This window comes from Piliocolobus tephrosceles, chromosome 1 (assembly GCF_002776525.5).
Source record: "Piliocolobus tephrosceles isolate RC106 chromosome 1, ASM277652v3, whole genome shotgun sequence".
NCBI classification, from domain to species: domain Eukaryota; kingdom Metazoa; phylum Chordata; class Mammalia; order Primates; family Cercopithecidae; genus Piliocolobus; species Piliocolobus tephrosceles.
This window is the reverse complement of record NC_045434.1, coordinates 11975914-11989365: the sequence shown is the minus strand read 5'-3', so window position 1 is coordinate 11989365 and position 13452 is coordinate 11975914. Positions and strand designations below refer to the sequence as shown.

The window sequence follows — 13452 nt, the reverse complement described above, 5'->3', positions numbered from 1 at the left end:
ATGGCCGAGCGCAGTGGCTCACGCCTATAATCCCAACACTTTGGGAGGCCCAGGTGGGCAGATCACCTAAGGTCAGGAGTTCAAGACCAGCCAGGCCAACATGGTGAAACCCATCTCTACTAAAAATACAAAATTGCTGGGTGTGGTGGTTCGTGCCTGTAGTCCCAGCTACTCGGGAGGCTGAGGCAGGAGAATCACTTGAAACCAGGAGGCGGAGGTTGCAGTGACCCGAGATCATGCCATTGCACTCTAGCCTGGGCAACAAGAGCAAAACTCAGTCTCAAAAAACAAACAAACAAAAGAAACAGAATACATATGTGAAAAGATAGCAGGAGGCAGTAACGGCAGACGCCAAATACGTGACACTGATTGATAGCGAGTTCGCTTAGGCTGCCTGGGAACACTGCACAAATCACACAGGATTTGGGTTGTGCCTCAAGAAGAACGAAGATAAGCAGAGCACAGAAAAGGCCAATAACCTCTTGCTGCTTTCGGAATAAAGTTTGAACCATTTTATTCCAGGTATTGGCGATCAAAATATAGTTGTTAAATAAATGACAGAAAACACTTGAATGAATGACTAAACCAATGTCTACCTGTCTCAACCCTCTGCTCTCCATCAATCGATCGCCATTACATTCTTCAAACATGCTGTGAACATTCCTAGATCATGCCTTTTCTCATACTATTGGCTCTGCCATCACTGAACAAATCCTATCTTCTTTCACACCGGTTCAAATTTTCTTACAGAACTTTCTGGTCATCCTGTCCCATATGGACTATCTCCTATTCTGAACTCTTTAGCATTTACTTGACTGGCACTGACCATATGAATGCATATTATTATTTTTCTTTTTAGGTATATATCCTATACTTGCCAATTTGGTGGACACTGAGAACACCAATCTAATACTAAGGTTAAAAGAAGGTGCTGAATATGGTGATCCCTGGGATGGTCAATAGCATGAGAAAAGACATTAATTAACAAGTGAGGGTACACAGAAAACTCAAGCAGGTGACCAAGCTCTTTTATTCTTGAGGCTACTTTTAACTTTTGAATTGTTCATTCCTTACTGGGAGAGAGAACATCTCACCTCTCTCTCTGAGTTGAATGCTTGGCAAACATCTGCTAAACTGCATGTTAACAAATTTGTCACTGCAGCTCTAAAAGTTCCTGTCCTCATCAACATGTAAGAAGGTACTATCAAACTGATGCAGTGTCCTGAAACAGACGGTGGATGTAAATTTACCTCATCCAAATGATGTTAAGACACTTACAGTTACACACACACAGCACAGCAGAACCAGCTATAACATGTTTGTTTAGATTATTGGGAAAGACATTGCCCAGACTGCTTCTTAGCTTCAGCTTTCTAAAACTTAAGGGAAATGTATCTGAGCATTTCAGAAAGGCTTTTATACAATTGTTGAGGATAAAAAAAAAAACCAAAAAAAAAAAAGGCTTTTAATGTCATTTATATGCAAAATTCTTAAATTAAAAAAAAGAAACCCCAGGATGGTAAAAAGAGAGCTTACCTGAATAAGTGCGGGAATAACCATTTTCACTGTCTTGTTAATAACCTGAAAACTGTAAGTATCATCCAGGCGCATGACATTGGCTCCCATAAATGTAAAAATAGACATGATATTGTGTAGAACTTTATCCTGAAAGAAAACATAACTATCAACATTTTCTATTTCTACTAATTTTTTTTTTTAAGAGATAGGGTCTCGCTAGTCATTCAGGCTGGGGTGCAGTTGTGTGATCATGGTTCACTGTAACCTTGGACTCCTGAGCTCAAGCAATCCTTCCACCTCAGCCTCCTGAGTGGCTAGGACTACAGGTGCAAGATACCATGCCCAGCCAATTTTTTTTCTTTTTCCTTTTTATAAGGATGGGGTCTTGCTGTTACCCAGGCTGGTCTTGAACTCCTGGCCACAAGTGATATTCCTGCCCAGGCTAACATGTTCCATTTCGCTGATTCATTACAACTCACCAATAAAAAGAGAAATAACCTGATTAAAAAACAGGCAAAGGATTTGAAAAGACATTTCTCCAAAGAAAAAATTCATAGGAAAAGAATATAAGCACAAATACTACTTCACACCCACTGGAATGGTGAAAAAAAAAGACAATAGCAAGTACTGGCAAGGATGTGAAGAAACTGGGATCTTCACAGGCTGGAAGCAAAATGGTGTGGCCACTATGGAAAACAGTCTCGCAAGTTACTCAAAAGTTAAACATAAAATTCCGTTTGACCCAATAATTCCACTCCTAGGTATATACACCCAGGAGATATGAAAAATGTCCACACAAAACCTGGTCTAGAATATTCATAGCAACATAATTTATAATAGCCCCAAAGTAGAAACAACCCAAATGTCCATCAACCGATGAACAGATAAACAAAACGTGGCATACACATACAACAATATTATTCAGTCATAAAAGGAATACGGATTCAAGCTTCAACATGAATGAACCTCAAAAACGTTATGCTAAGCAAAAGAAACCAGACACAGAGGGCCACATATTGTATGACTCAATTTACATGACACGTCCAGCATAGGCATTGATAGAGACAGAAAATGAATTACTAGTGGCCAGGAGCAGGGTGGTGGTGGTGGTGGTGGTGGCAGGGAGGGGGGGAGGAAGAGTGACTGTTAATGGGTGCAGAGTTTCTTTTCTGGGGTGATGAAAATGCTCTTAAAGTAGATCGTGGTGGTGATTACACAAACTTTGTGAATAGACTAAAATCAACTGTATACTTATTAAATGGGTGGATTTTATGGCATCTGAACTATATTTCAATAAAAACAGAAAAAATATTAATGATTCTCAACTATTTCTGGATTATCAACCCCTTTGAGAAGCACAGACTCTCTTACAAGAAAAAAAAAACCCCACAAACATAAAACCTTGCATATGATTTCAGTACATTAAGACCCCCTAAAGCTCACAGAGAACCCCAGGTTAAAAACCTCTGACTTAAATCCGCAATATGAAAATAGTTTCAATCTCTTTACAAATGTTTAAATGATATTTTTCATAAAAGGGACATGATTTCTTTAAATCATACAGTTTGTGATCGAATTAATTTTCTTAAGTCACTGGTTAAAGGTTATTTTGAGGATTACTTGAAGATAAGTGAGATACTAACTTTTCCCAAATAACACTAATACCCACTGTTTTATTAGATAGACAGTGTGCCAGGCGTTGTGCTAAGTACTAACCATAAATTATCCAACTGAATTCCCCCAACAATCCAGTGAAGGTTATTATTTCCACTTGATAAAAAGGGAAACCAAAGCTTAGCAAGATCAACTGGCTCAGACAGTCCCAGCTATGAAGAGGCAGGGCTGAGTCTCACCAGTGCTGGAAGATTCCAAAGCCTAATTGATTAAATTTAAAATCAATAGGTGCCAGTGCATTTCTGTGGAAGAAAAATCTCTGAAATATCTGCTAAAACTTTGTATCATTAACACTTACCGGAAATATTCCAGCCACAGTGCCCAAAAGTAAAAGGGCGTGGTGATGGGTCTGCGGCATCTCTGAAAGGCGGACGCACTGAACTATCAACTCCACATTGAACTTCTCCTCATCTAAAACATCTACAGTGGTGAGAAAGGCAAAAACTCTAAGTGCCAGGTGCACTCACACTCAAAGCAGGTAATTTTTCTAACCTTTCCTTCCCAAAAGTACCTACCTTTGGGTATTTTGCCACCATCCGGAGAGAGTTTCTGGCAGATGTTGAGCAGACAACTAAGAATTAACTGTTTGGTGTATTCCATATTTCCCTGCTCTTGTGGCAAGGGCTCTAAACACCTTCAGGACACCCAAAAGAGAAATGATGGGAAATGTAAAAGTTGTACAATTCATGGCTGCATTAATGACCGTTGTCCAGAACTCATATTCAATAAGGAATAACTAAAATACTACCATTAAACATGAAGTCTAGAAATAAGATATAAGATTTCTAACTCTAATTTTCTCTCATATAGACAGGTGCTATGTCAAATTCCACTTCCTCTCTATTGCACTTTCTATTAACCTATTTGGAATCTTACAGGAAAACCTTCAGAATTACTTTGTCTTTCACATGAAAGCACACTCTACAATTCATACTCAATTGACACACACACACACACACAAACACACAAATCTATATATATAAAATATATACATCTATATATATGAAAACACAGATAGCAAATACTATATATACACACACATATATATCTATATAAATTCAACATTATATCTTGAAATACAAGTAATGATGCCCCAGGCATGTTACTGAAAAGTTCAGAGGAAAGTAGGCTGTAAAGTGAGTGGTCATTTACTACATGACACAGGACACTAAGGTCAGTTTGGGGTGCTGGCAATGGATACCCAAAACCAATCTTTTAAATTCACCTATAGTACTTGCTTTATTTTACAGACTATCTAAACAAGAGAAGAGTATGTTGAAAACAGAATGTTAGATAAGATGGGCAAGAATTAGAGTCCTATTCTCTCACAGATCAAAGTCAAGTGTCACTACCTTGATAGCAAGTTAAAAAGAGTTGGCACCAATATCTGAGGACTTTTGAGCTTCTTTTTGTGCTGCAGTAATTCCAGGATGAGAGTTACTCTTTGCCAGTAGGAACCTCCAACTTCCTGGACAGATTCTAGATCTTGTGATTTTCTGGAAAATGGAGAAGACAAAAAGTTGGAAAAGCAAACCCCATGATGTGCTAAGTAAAAACCACTGTGCCTGATTATAGCAAATTGATGAGTATCAAAAAGTTCCAAGGTTTCATAACATTCCAAGTCAGGGGAACAACAGTAAGTGCTCAATGCATTTGTAGCTCTTACTTCTGCTGCATTTTTTGCCTTCTTTTTTGCTGAACTGTGCCCAAGGGTTTAGCTTTATCTGCTGGCTCCAGTTCTATTCTGACTTGTTCAGCATTAACGGAAATCTGAAATATTGAAGGAAGAACAGTTGATGATATAATCCATTGGATAAAATTAGAGCAATATATGTTAGATGAAGACATACAATGAAAGCATTTACGTCCATTTTTATGTCTTTATGTCACTCCATACCCCAGCCCAATCACCAAAGGCAAACATCACTGACAATTTCTTAAGCATCCTTTTAAAAACTTTCCATATACCAATGGCTAAATAAAGATTCTATTAAAAAACATAAATAGAAACGTACTATACACATTGCTCTGTACCTTAGTATGTTTCACTTAGTGTACCTTGCATACCTATACTCTCACCAGTATATACTTATCATATGGTATATATTTATTGTCACAGACCATGAGAGTGTTTCGAGTGTATTCTGGTAACCAAAATAATTTTTGTAGTCAAAGTACAACTGGCCTGACATTTAAGGCCAATCTTATTTCTGGCTGATATGGCACGTCTAGCAAGCATCTCACATGCTCTCTAGCCCACTGTCAAATAGAAGAGGGAGGAATTTGGGCCAACACCTTCCTTCTCATAATCCTCTAAATTCTTTAAGATGTTCTCATTTGGACTAGATCTTAGCTCAATTCAATTAGCACTTCATTAGTACGATATTTGAAGCCTCCTAAAAATGTGTTTTTTTGTGATTCCAATTTTTCCAACATTTCCTTAAAAATATTAAGACTAAAATCAGACGCTAACCCTAGGAAGGATTTATTCAATTAAGAGAGAAGAATGACTTACTGGACATACATCTGCACCCACTCAGCACTGGCTGCTACTACCTTGTTACAGACCTCTTGAAAAACCAGAATGAGAAGAAAGCAAAATAGGGAAGGGTATAAACCAAAAGCAATAGCCAACATAAATTCATCTTCAGATTTTCATTTTAACTAAGCTCTCCCACTACCGTGCACTTGCTTTCTATACAATTTGTCTTGGGAGTCTCAAGTTACAGCCCTGCACTTGTCGTGATTATGATATGGTATCACTTCTCCAGTGCAGAGTCACTCAATTTCACGTTCATCCCTTAGCGTGGAAAACTAGTAACGCAACATAGAATCATCCATACCAATTGCTTCCAAGTGCCGGATCAGATAAGTATATTCTAATCAGCTGGGCAGGAATAAGACACACACACACACACACACAGATTCACAGCCCCAGAGATTCTTTAGATATGGGGTGGGATCCAGATATCTCCTTTTACAAGGTTCTAACATCACGACTAAATCTTTGGATTCCGATTAAGAGAACAACTATAAAAAATACTTTTGAGATAACCATGGAAATATGATTATGAACTAGGTATTAGATAATATCAAGGAATTACTAATTTTTTAAAAATTCTAATGCCATTATAGTTGTATCCACTTTTCAAAAGATGCACACTGAAGCACAGAGGGATGAAAGTGCATGAAATTTTGAGATTTTCTTTAAAATACTTCAGCAAAGAAAAAGAAGGAAAAAAGATTAAGTAATTATGTTAAAATTCTGAGAACTGCTGAATCTAGATACTAGAACTTTATATTATCCTATATTCAAAAAACAGAATAACCAGGTGGCTATTCTGATAATAGCTAGGTTTCAATACACATATAAAACCAACAAGCAGAATTTCAATTCCATTATAAGTCATTAAACAACTAAATTAAGTAGAATTAAATTAAAACATAACATTTAAACTAAAACAATTAAATTAAGTAGAATAATGTTACCCCGTTCAAAATTGAGCCACTCACTCATTCCTATTCCTTGCATAAAGGAATAGGTACATTCCATGTAATATGAGTAAGACCACACACACACATATTCCTACACACCCTATCTGGTTAAAATTATCAACAAATATTTCATAAAATAAAATAATGGTAAAGACTTAAAATTTTTATTTTATGCCTCTCTATGACTCATTTTTCCATGATTTTTGTTAACGGTAACATCTGACCTCTTACAAGCACTATAAAATGCAGGACTCTTAAACATGGTGTCCTTTGGAAGACACTAAACATTAATAAAAAAATTACAGGAAGTTTGCAGCTTACCCCTTTAAAAACACTGCTGACAGTCTGAGCACAATGTGAGTTTTTACAGTTCACCAATAAATCAAACAACATTCTTAAAAGCTTCTGCTGAACTTTTTCATCTGATATGGCTGCAAAAAATGGTTTTGTAATCTAGAGGGGGTAGAAAAAAGGCAACTGAGTTCAGTGAACAAGTTTAAACTCCAGAAATAATTTTTATATCAACCTCTCTCAAAATGTAAAATTGTTTCCCATTTAATTGTGTCAGTTAAAATGCAATTCGTTTTAATGACCCATGTACAACATTCAGTTTTCAAAAATGGGTCAAATACATCATATTCCTTTAAAGTATGTCTAGTCCACCTGTAACTATCTTCTCCAAATAAATTAAAGTTTTTTTTGTTTTTTTTTTTAAACACTGTTCCTGTTGCTTTCTACCTTTAAATGCTTGAACATGCTATGCCTTAGCTTCTGAAAGAAATCACTGACCTTTTCAAGGGCTGTGATCTGAATGGTTGGCATTCCTGCGTAAAGTTCCTTTGTTGCGTGCACAGCTTTTATAAATATATCTAGACTCTTTGGATCCTTATTTAAAAGGGAAGCTGAAAATTCATTATACTTTCCCAGAGTGAGATGCAAAACAATGGCCTCATCTTTCAGCACAGCTGTGGGCTCCTTCTGGATCTTTTCTAGCAGTTGTTCAGCCATAGGCAATAGCTGAGAAAGCACCATCTAAAGATCGAAAGACTTATAAGTAAATAGTTACGTATACTGATACGTTTTTGCTCACCCTATAGAGACACTCAAAGCCTGTCGGAAGATGGGAGTTTAGCCTGGAGGAAAAAACCCAATGATGACAACTTCTTAGACATGGGGACAGCTATTAACTCACACTGAGGCACTCAGATCCTTTCTGATAGAGTTCATGTGTAATGCTCAAGTTCTAAACCCTTCAGAGATGAGCAGAAAGATAATCTGTGAGCATCCCTCAAGACTTGAGAAAACACAAACTAAAACTTTAGAGAATAAAAATAAAGTTTAACATCCCCTAAAAACACTGTATGTAGCCTTCAATGCTTCCAACTTGGTATAATTAGTATTACTTCAAATTATGTATGTGAATCTTTAACTGCTAAACTGGGGGCCAACAAATTATGGCTTGCAGGTCAAATTCAACAGACCACCTGTTTTTGTAAATTTTATTTATTGAAACACAGCCATGCTCATTTGTTTACACCCTGTCTGTGGCTGCTTTCCTGATACAACTGCAGAGATGAGTAGCTGCAACAGAGACTGTGTGGTCCCGAAAGCATAAAATATTTCCTATCTGGTCCTTTACACAAGAAATTTGTCAATTCCTAATTTAAACTATACCAGGGACAACTAGGGGCTGAATGCAACCTGTTTGTTCCTACCAAAAAAATGTAATCAAATGGTCTTCAATCCATTTGACTCATTTTAGTTTCTAAGCCCACAGTCAGTCCAGGACTGAAGCACACAGGCGTTTCTGGAACACTGGGATGACAGAACCTTTTTTTTGTTGGTCAGCACATGCCATCACATCAACGAGTGTTTCACAACTGCTTTCTTGTAACACAAGCTTCTTTGAGAACATAATGAAAGCTCTAATTATGTAAAACAAACGAGCAAATGATTTTGGAATTTTCACAGACTCGTGTCCAAATAGATTCCTTTGTATAGAATTTTCACTTGAAAAACAGAGATAAACCAACAGCTTCTTTTAGCAGTGTAGCCCCAGGAGACACAAGACTGTGAAGTTCATTTCAAATAAACTAAATGATTAGACGGGGACAACACATCTAACTTTAAAATTAAAAGAAACTCACCAGTACTTGTTTTTGTATCTTGTATCTTTTTTTCTCTACCTCAATTCATCCCCCTCTCAAATTAATATTACATTTATCTCTTCTGAGCGCACACATGCAACTCTTACAATGGACTTTCTCACCCACAAGCAGTTACAGCTATTCTTTAGTAACATCACAGGAATGTACGCTCCACTTAAACGGCACATACCTCACCGTTGACTCCCTGAAGTACTTCCATCAAATCTTTTGCTATGTAAGATGGGCAACTATATACACAACTAAGTAAGTTTTTCAAAGTTTCAGACAACTTCTGATGATACTTCAGTTTCTTTTCTCTCTGTAGTTCCTCAAATAAAGTAGCCAAATCCTAAGATACGAAAAAGGAAATTGGATAAAAAAGGGTTAAGAAACTACAAAGGCTAAATATATTCATTATGGAAGATTCTTACTTTTCCATTTCTCCTTAAAACCTTAATAAGAAAGGTTATTGTAAACACAGAGTTGGCTTACTATGAAAAGCTATACCCTAGTCCTTTATCCAATGAAAAGAGCACAACTGAAATATGACATTGCTATCTTTTAAAAAGTAGGGGGAGACAGATGTACAGATAATGACCTATCAGTTTCTAAATTCAGTGACTTAGTCCATCAAAACCCCTACACAGTGAAATGTCGAGAATGGAGAAAATTGCTCATGAGTACACACAGGCATGAACGCACTCAATCTTCTTTGCTAACGAGCTTACCTGAATAACATAGGCAGCATCTGAAGTGATCTCCTCTGCTTTAGGAATCAAATGATCTATTATCAGATGAAAGGGGGATGCCACTCCACTGAGGGCCTGGAGACACTGAATGGCAGCCCTGCGAACTTCTTTTATGGAGCTTCCCAGGTTAATGAGTAAAGATGTCACCACTAAAACCAAAGGGGAAAAAAATTTAAGAAACAATTTTAAAAACTGAAACAGCACAAAATTTACATAGTACCAAAGGTACTTGATAAAAAGATAAAAAGAATCCCTTCGAATTCAAACCCCCTCTCTGAAGATTGCTCACTGTTTGAATATTTAATATTCCAGAGAAAGGTTAGGCATGTTACCAGGTGCATTCTTTTGAAAATATACAAATAAGATCAAACTATAAACCCTGTTCTACACCAACTACTTTCATATCTGAGTTGGACGTTGTACAATGGTGCAATCTCGGCTCACTGCAACCTCCGCCTCCTGGATTCAAGCAATTCTCCTGCCTCAGCCTCTCGAGCAGCTGGGATTACAGGTGCACGCCACATGCCTGGCTAATTTTGGTATTGTTAGCAGAGACTGGGTTTCACCATGTTGGTCAGGCTGGTCTCCAACTACTAACCTCAAGTGATCCACCCACCTCGGCCTCCCAAAGTGCTGGGATTACAGACACATTTCAACTCTTCGGACTGTTTTCCATAAGTACATACATATCCAAATTCAATCCTTCTTTTTTTTTTTTTTGAGATGGAGTTTTGCTCTTGTTGCCCAGGCTGGAGCTTGCAACACAAGCTTCTTTGAGAACATAATGAAAGCTCCGCCTCCCAGGTTCAAGCGATTCTCCTGCCTCAGCCTCCTGAGTAGCTGGTATTACAGGCACGCGCCACCACATCCAGCAATTTTGTATTTTTGGTAGAGATGTGGTTTCTCCATGTTGGTCAGGCTGGTCTAGAACTCCCAACCTCAGGTGATCTGCCCACCTCAGCTTCCCAAAGTGATGGGATTATAGGCGTGAGTCACCATGCCCGGCCAAATCATTCTTTTTAATTGTAAAGTATACTCCAATGTATTTTCCATATTTTAAAAACTGGTACCTTACTAGTAAAGTTTAAGTTGTTTCTATTCTTCTGTCATCAGAACAATGCTGCCACAAACACCCCTGTGCATACAGCCTTGTACAAGCGTGCACAGAAAATTACCCACCTGTGCATTGTTCTCTGCAAACACTTGGTCCCAGACTGCTGTGCTTTGATTTTACTTTTTGATAGAGAAATGTTAGAGTCAAATTTTTCTTCTACTTTTTTCTGTTGCTTAAAAAGGCCCTCCCCACTCTGTGTGAATTTAGAAAGTATCTATCTCTATATTTAGAAGGAGAGATCATATGTACCTCATGCTTTCGTCGAATGCCAGAGCTAAGTTTATATTAAATCTTTAGTTCACATGAAATTTTTATCTAAGGAATGAGGTTGCAGTCAAACTTTCTAATGTTTCCAAATGGATAGTCGGATGTCCCATTTAACAATCCACATAACCATCTCACAGATCTTTGATTTCGGCTTTATTATATTCATACATTCCATAAGTGTTTGAAACTTGTCTATTTCTGCCAGTTACTACTTCTAGAATCACGTTCAATAAGAGTGATGATTTTAACAGGAATGCCTTTGTTTTCCCAATTATGAAGTGAAAATGCTAGCTTTTAATTTGAGGAATTTTTTGATCATGTTACTCCTATTCTGCTGTCAATTAGGAATAATTACTATTTTTGGCTAATGCCTTTTCAAATCTTTGGACATTTTATGGGTTTTGTCCTTCACTGACACAGTCAATTATATATTAACATAGTTCCTTTTACTGAACCAATTTTATATTCTGGGCATGAACTCTAACTATGTAAATGATTTTTATAAATATGCTGCTAAAGCCCATTTGCAAATATTTCATTTAGGATTTTTACATAACATTATTCAAGGCAACATGGCCTACAGTCTTTTGTCTGTAGGCTTTCTCAATTTTCAATGTTATGCCAGTTTTAAACGAAGAATCTGGAAGCCTCCCTTCTCTATGCCCTGCCCAGTTCAACAACACTGAAAAAATCTGCTTCAAAGATCTAGTAAGAATGCATCTGTGAGACCAACTGCGCTAGGGTTTTTAAAAAGATGTCTTTGGAACAAAGAGGTATCTAAGTTCCTTTTACAGTAATTAGTTATTTAAGCTTTGTTTCATATCTACTGCAGCAAACTACAGTCATTTATATTTTGCTAGAAATTATCAATTATACTTTCCATTTCTGAAATACTAAGATAAAGCTTGACAAGCTTTCAAACCTGCCTAAGAAGTCCACACAGGCTGAGCAACGTTGACCCAAAAATCCAAAATCTCAAATTTTCAGAGCACCAATATGACATATGACAATATGAAAATTCCACACCTGATCTCGTGACAGACTGCAGTGAAAACGCAGGCATACAACTGTTTATTCAGTGTCCCCACAGAAAAAAAGACAGCGCCAGCCCCCTGCAGCTGCAATGTATCTTTTTCACAAAACCAAAATTCTTCCACACAAGCATGCCCACAAAGGATAGTAAAATGGGTCAATGTACCCAAACTTTGTTTCAAGCACAAATTAAAAATATTGTATAAAACTGGATGGGCAGAGGCTCATGCCTATAATCCCAGCACTTTGGGATGCTGAGGCAGGAGGATCACTTGAGGCCAGGAGTTCAAGACTAGTCTGGGCAACATCACCAAGACTCCGTCCCTACAAAATATGTAACAAGAAAATTAGTAAGGCATGGTGGTGCAGGCCTATAGTCCTAGCTATAAGGGAGGCTGAGATGGCAGCATGACTTGAGCCGAGGAGTTCAAGGCTGCAATTAAAAACTGAAACAGGGCTGGGTATGGTGCCTCACACCTATAATCCCAGCACTTGGGAGGCCAAGGCAGGTGGATCACTTGAGCTCAGGAGCTCAGCGTAGACAATATAGCGAAACCCTGTCTCTACCAAAAATAAAAAACTTAGCTGGGCATGGTGGCACATGGTGGCACGTGTACTTGCGAGGCTAAGGTAGGAGGACCGCTTGGGCCTGGATGGAGGGGGTGGGGAGAGGTTGCAATGAGCTGAGATTGCGCCACTGCACTACACCCTGGGCAACAAAGTGAGACGCTGTCTCCTAAAATAAAATTTTAAAAATTGTACAAAATTACCTTCAGGCTATGTGCGAAAGGTGTATATAAAAGATAAATGTATTGTGTTCAGACCCGGGTCCCAATGCCAAGATATTACGTTATGTAGATGCAAATATTCTAAAATCTGAAAAAATCTGAAGTCCCAAACACTTCCCAAGCACGTTGGATAAGAGACACTCAACCTGTATCATCTATGAAAGCTGGAAATCCTTTCTGGTTTTCACATGGTTAATTTACAAAACAAAGTCAGGGACAAATAGCTGGAACGTTTAATTCACACAAGGGGCAGGCTTGGGCCAAAATATCTATTTGGTAATATTCCCTGAAGAGTGAAGGGCAGCTTCTACAAAATCCAAATTCAAGGACAAATTCAAAGTACCAACTACCAAAGTTATCATGTTCAAGTAAGATACCAGAACCCAACAAAAATTACAGCCACTTACTTAAATGATCAGCTTATAGAATTTTTGTTCTTTCATTTAAAAGTCTATGTGATTTCATTCTTTCAACTCATTTTATCTAGATCTGCACTAGCATTTTTATGTAAAAATAAAAAATACTTGAGTTTGCTTTTAAACATAAAAATAGATTTAATACATTGAATTGACATAAAAAATAAATGAAAGGCAGCCCCCATCTTGAGGCAGAGATTTAAAAATAAATATGCATTCATTCACTCCAACAAAAGTAACAGGCTAGGCAAG

The 13452-nt window shown here is 37.6% G+C and overlaps 1 protein-coding gene across 1 annotated transcript in view; it reads right to left on the bottom strand.

The window, feature by feature from the left end:
• HEATR1 (HEAT repeat containing 1) overlaps positions 1-13452 on the bottom strand; it is a 58590-nt gene that overhangs the window by 18878 nt on the left and 26260 nt on the right. Inside the window, exons 21-29 of the mRNA XM_023216197.2 lie at positions 9563-9732; positions 9025-9183; positions 7477-7719; positions 7009-7140; positions 4859-4962; positions 4545-4688; positions 3708-3826; positions 3491-3612; positions 1537-1665 (exon numbers count right to left, since the gene is read on the bottom strand). Of these exons, the coding sequence (XP_023071965.1) occupies positions 1537-1665; positions 3491-3612; positions 3708-3826; positions 4545-4688; positions 4859-4962; positions 7009-7140; positions 7477-7719; positions 9025-9183; positions 9563-9732 (1322 nt within the window). The remainder of the gene's footprint in view (positions 1-1536; positions 1666-3490; positions 3613-3707; positions 3827-4544; positions 4689-4858; positions 4963-7008; positions 7141-7476; positions 7720-9024; positions 9184-9562; positions 9733-13452) is intronic.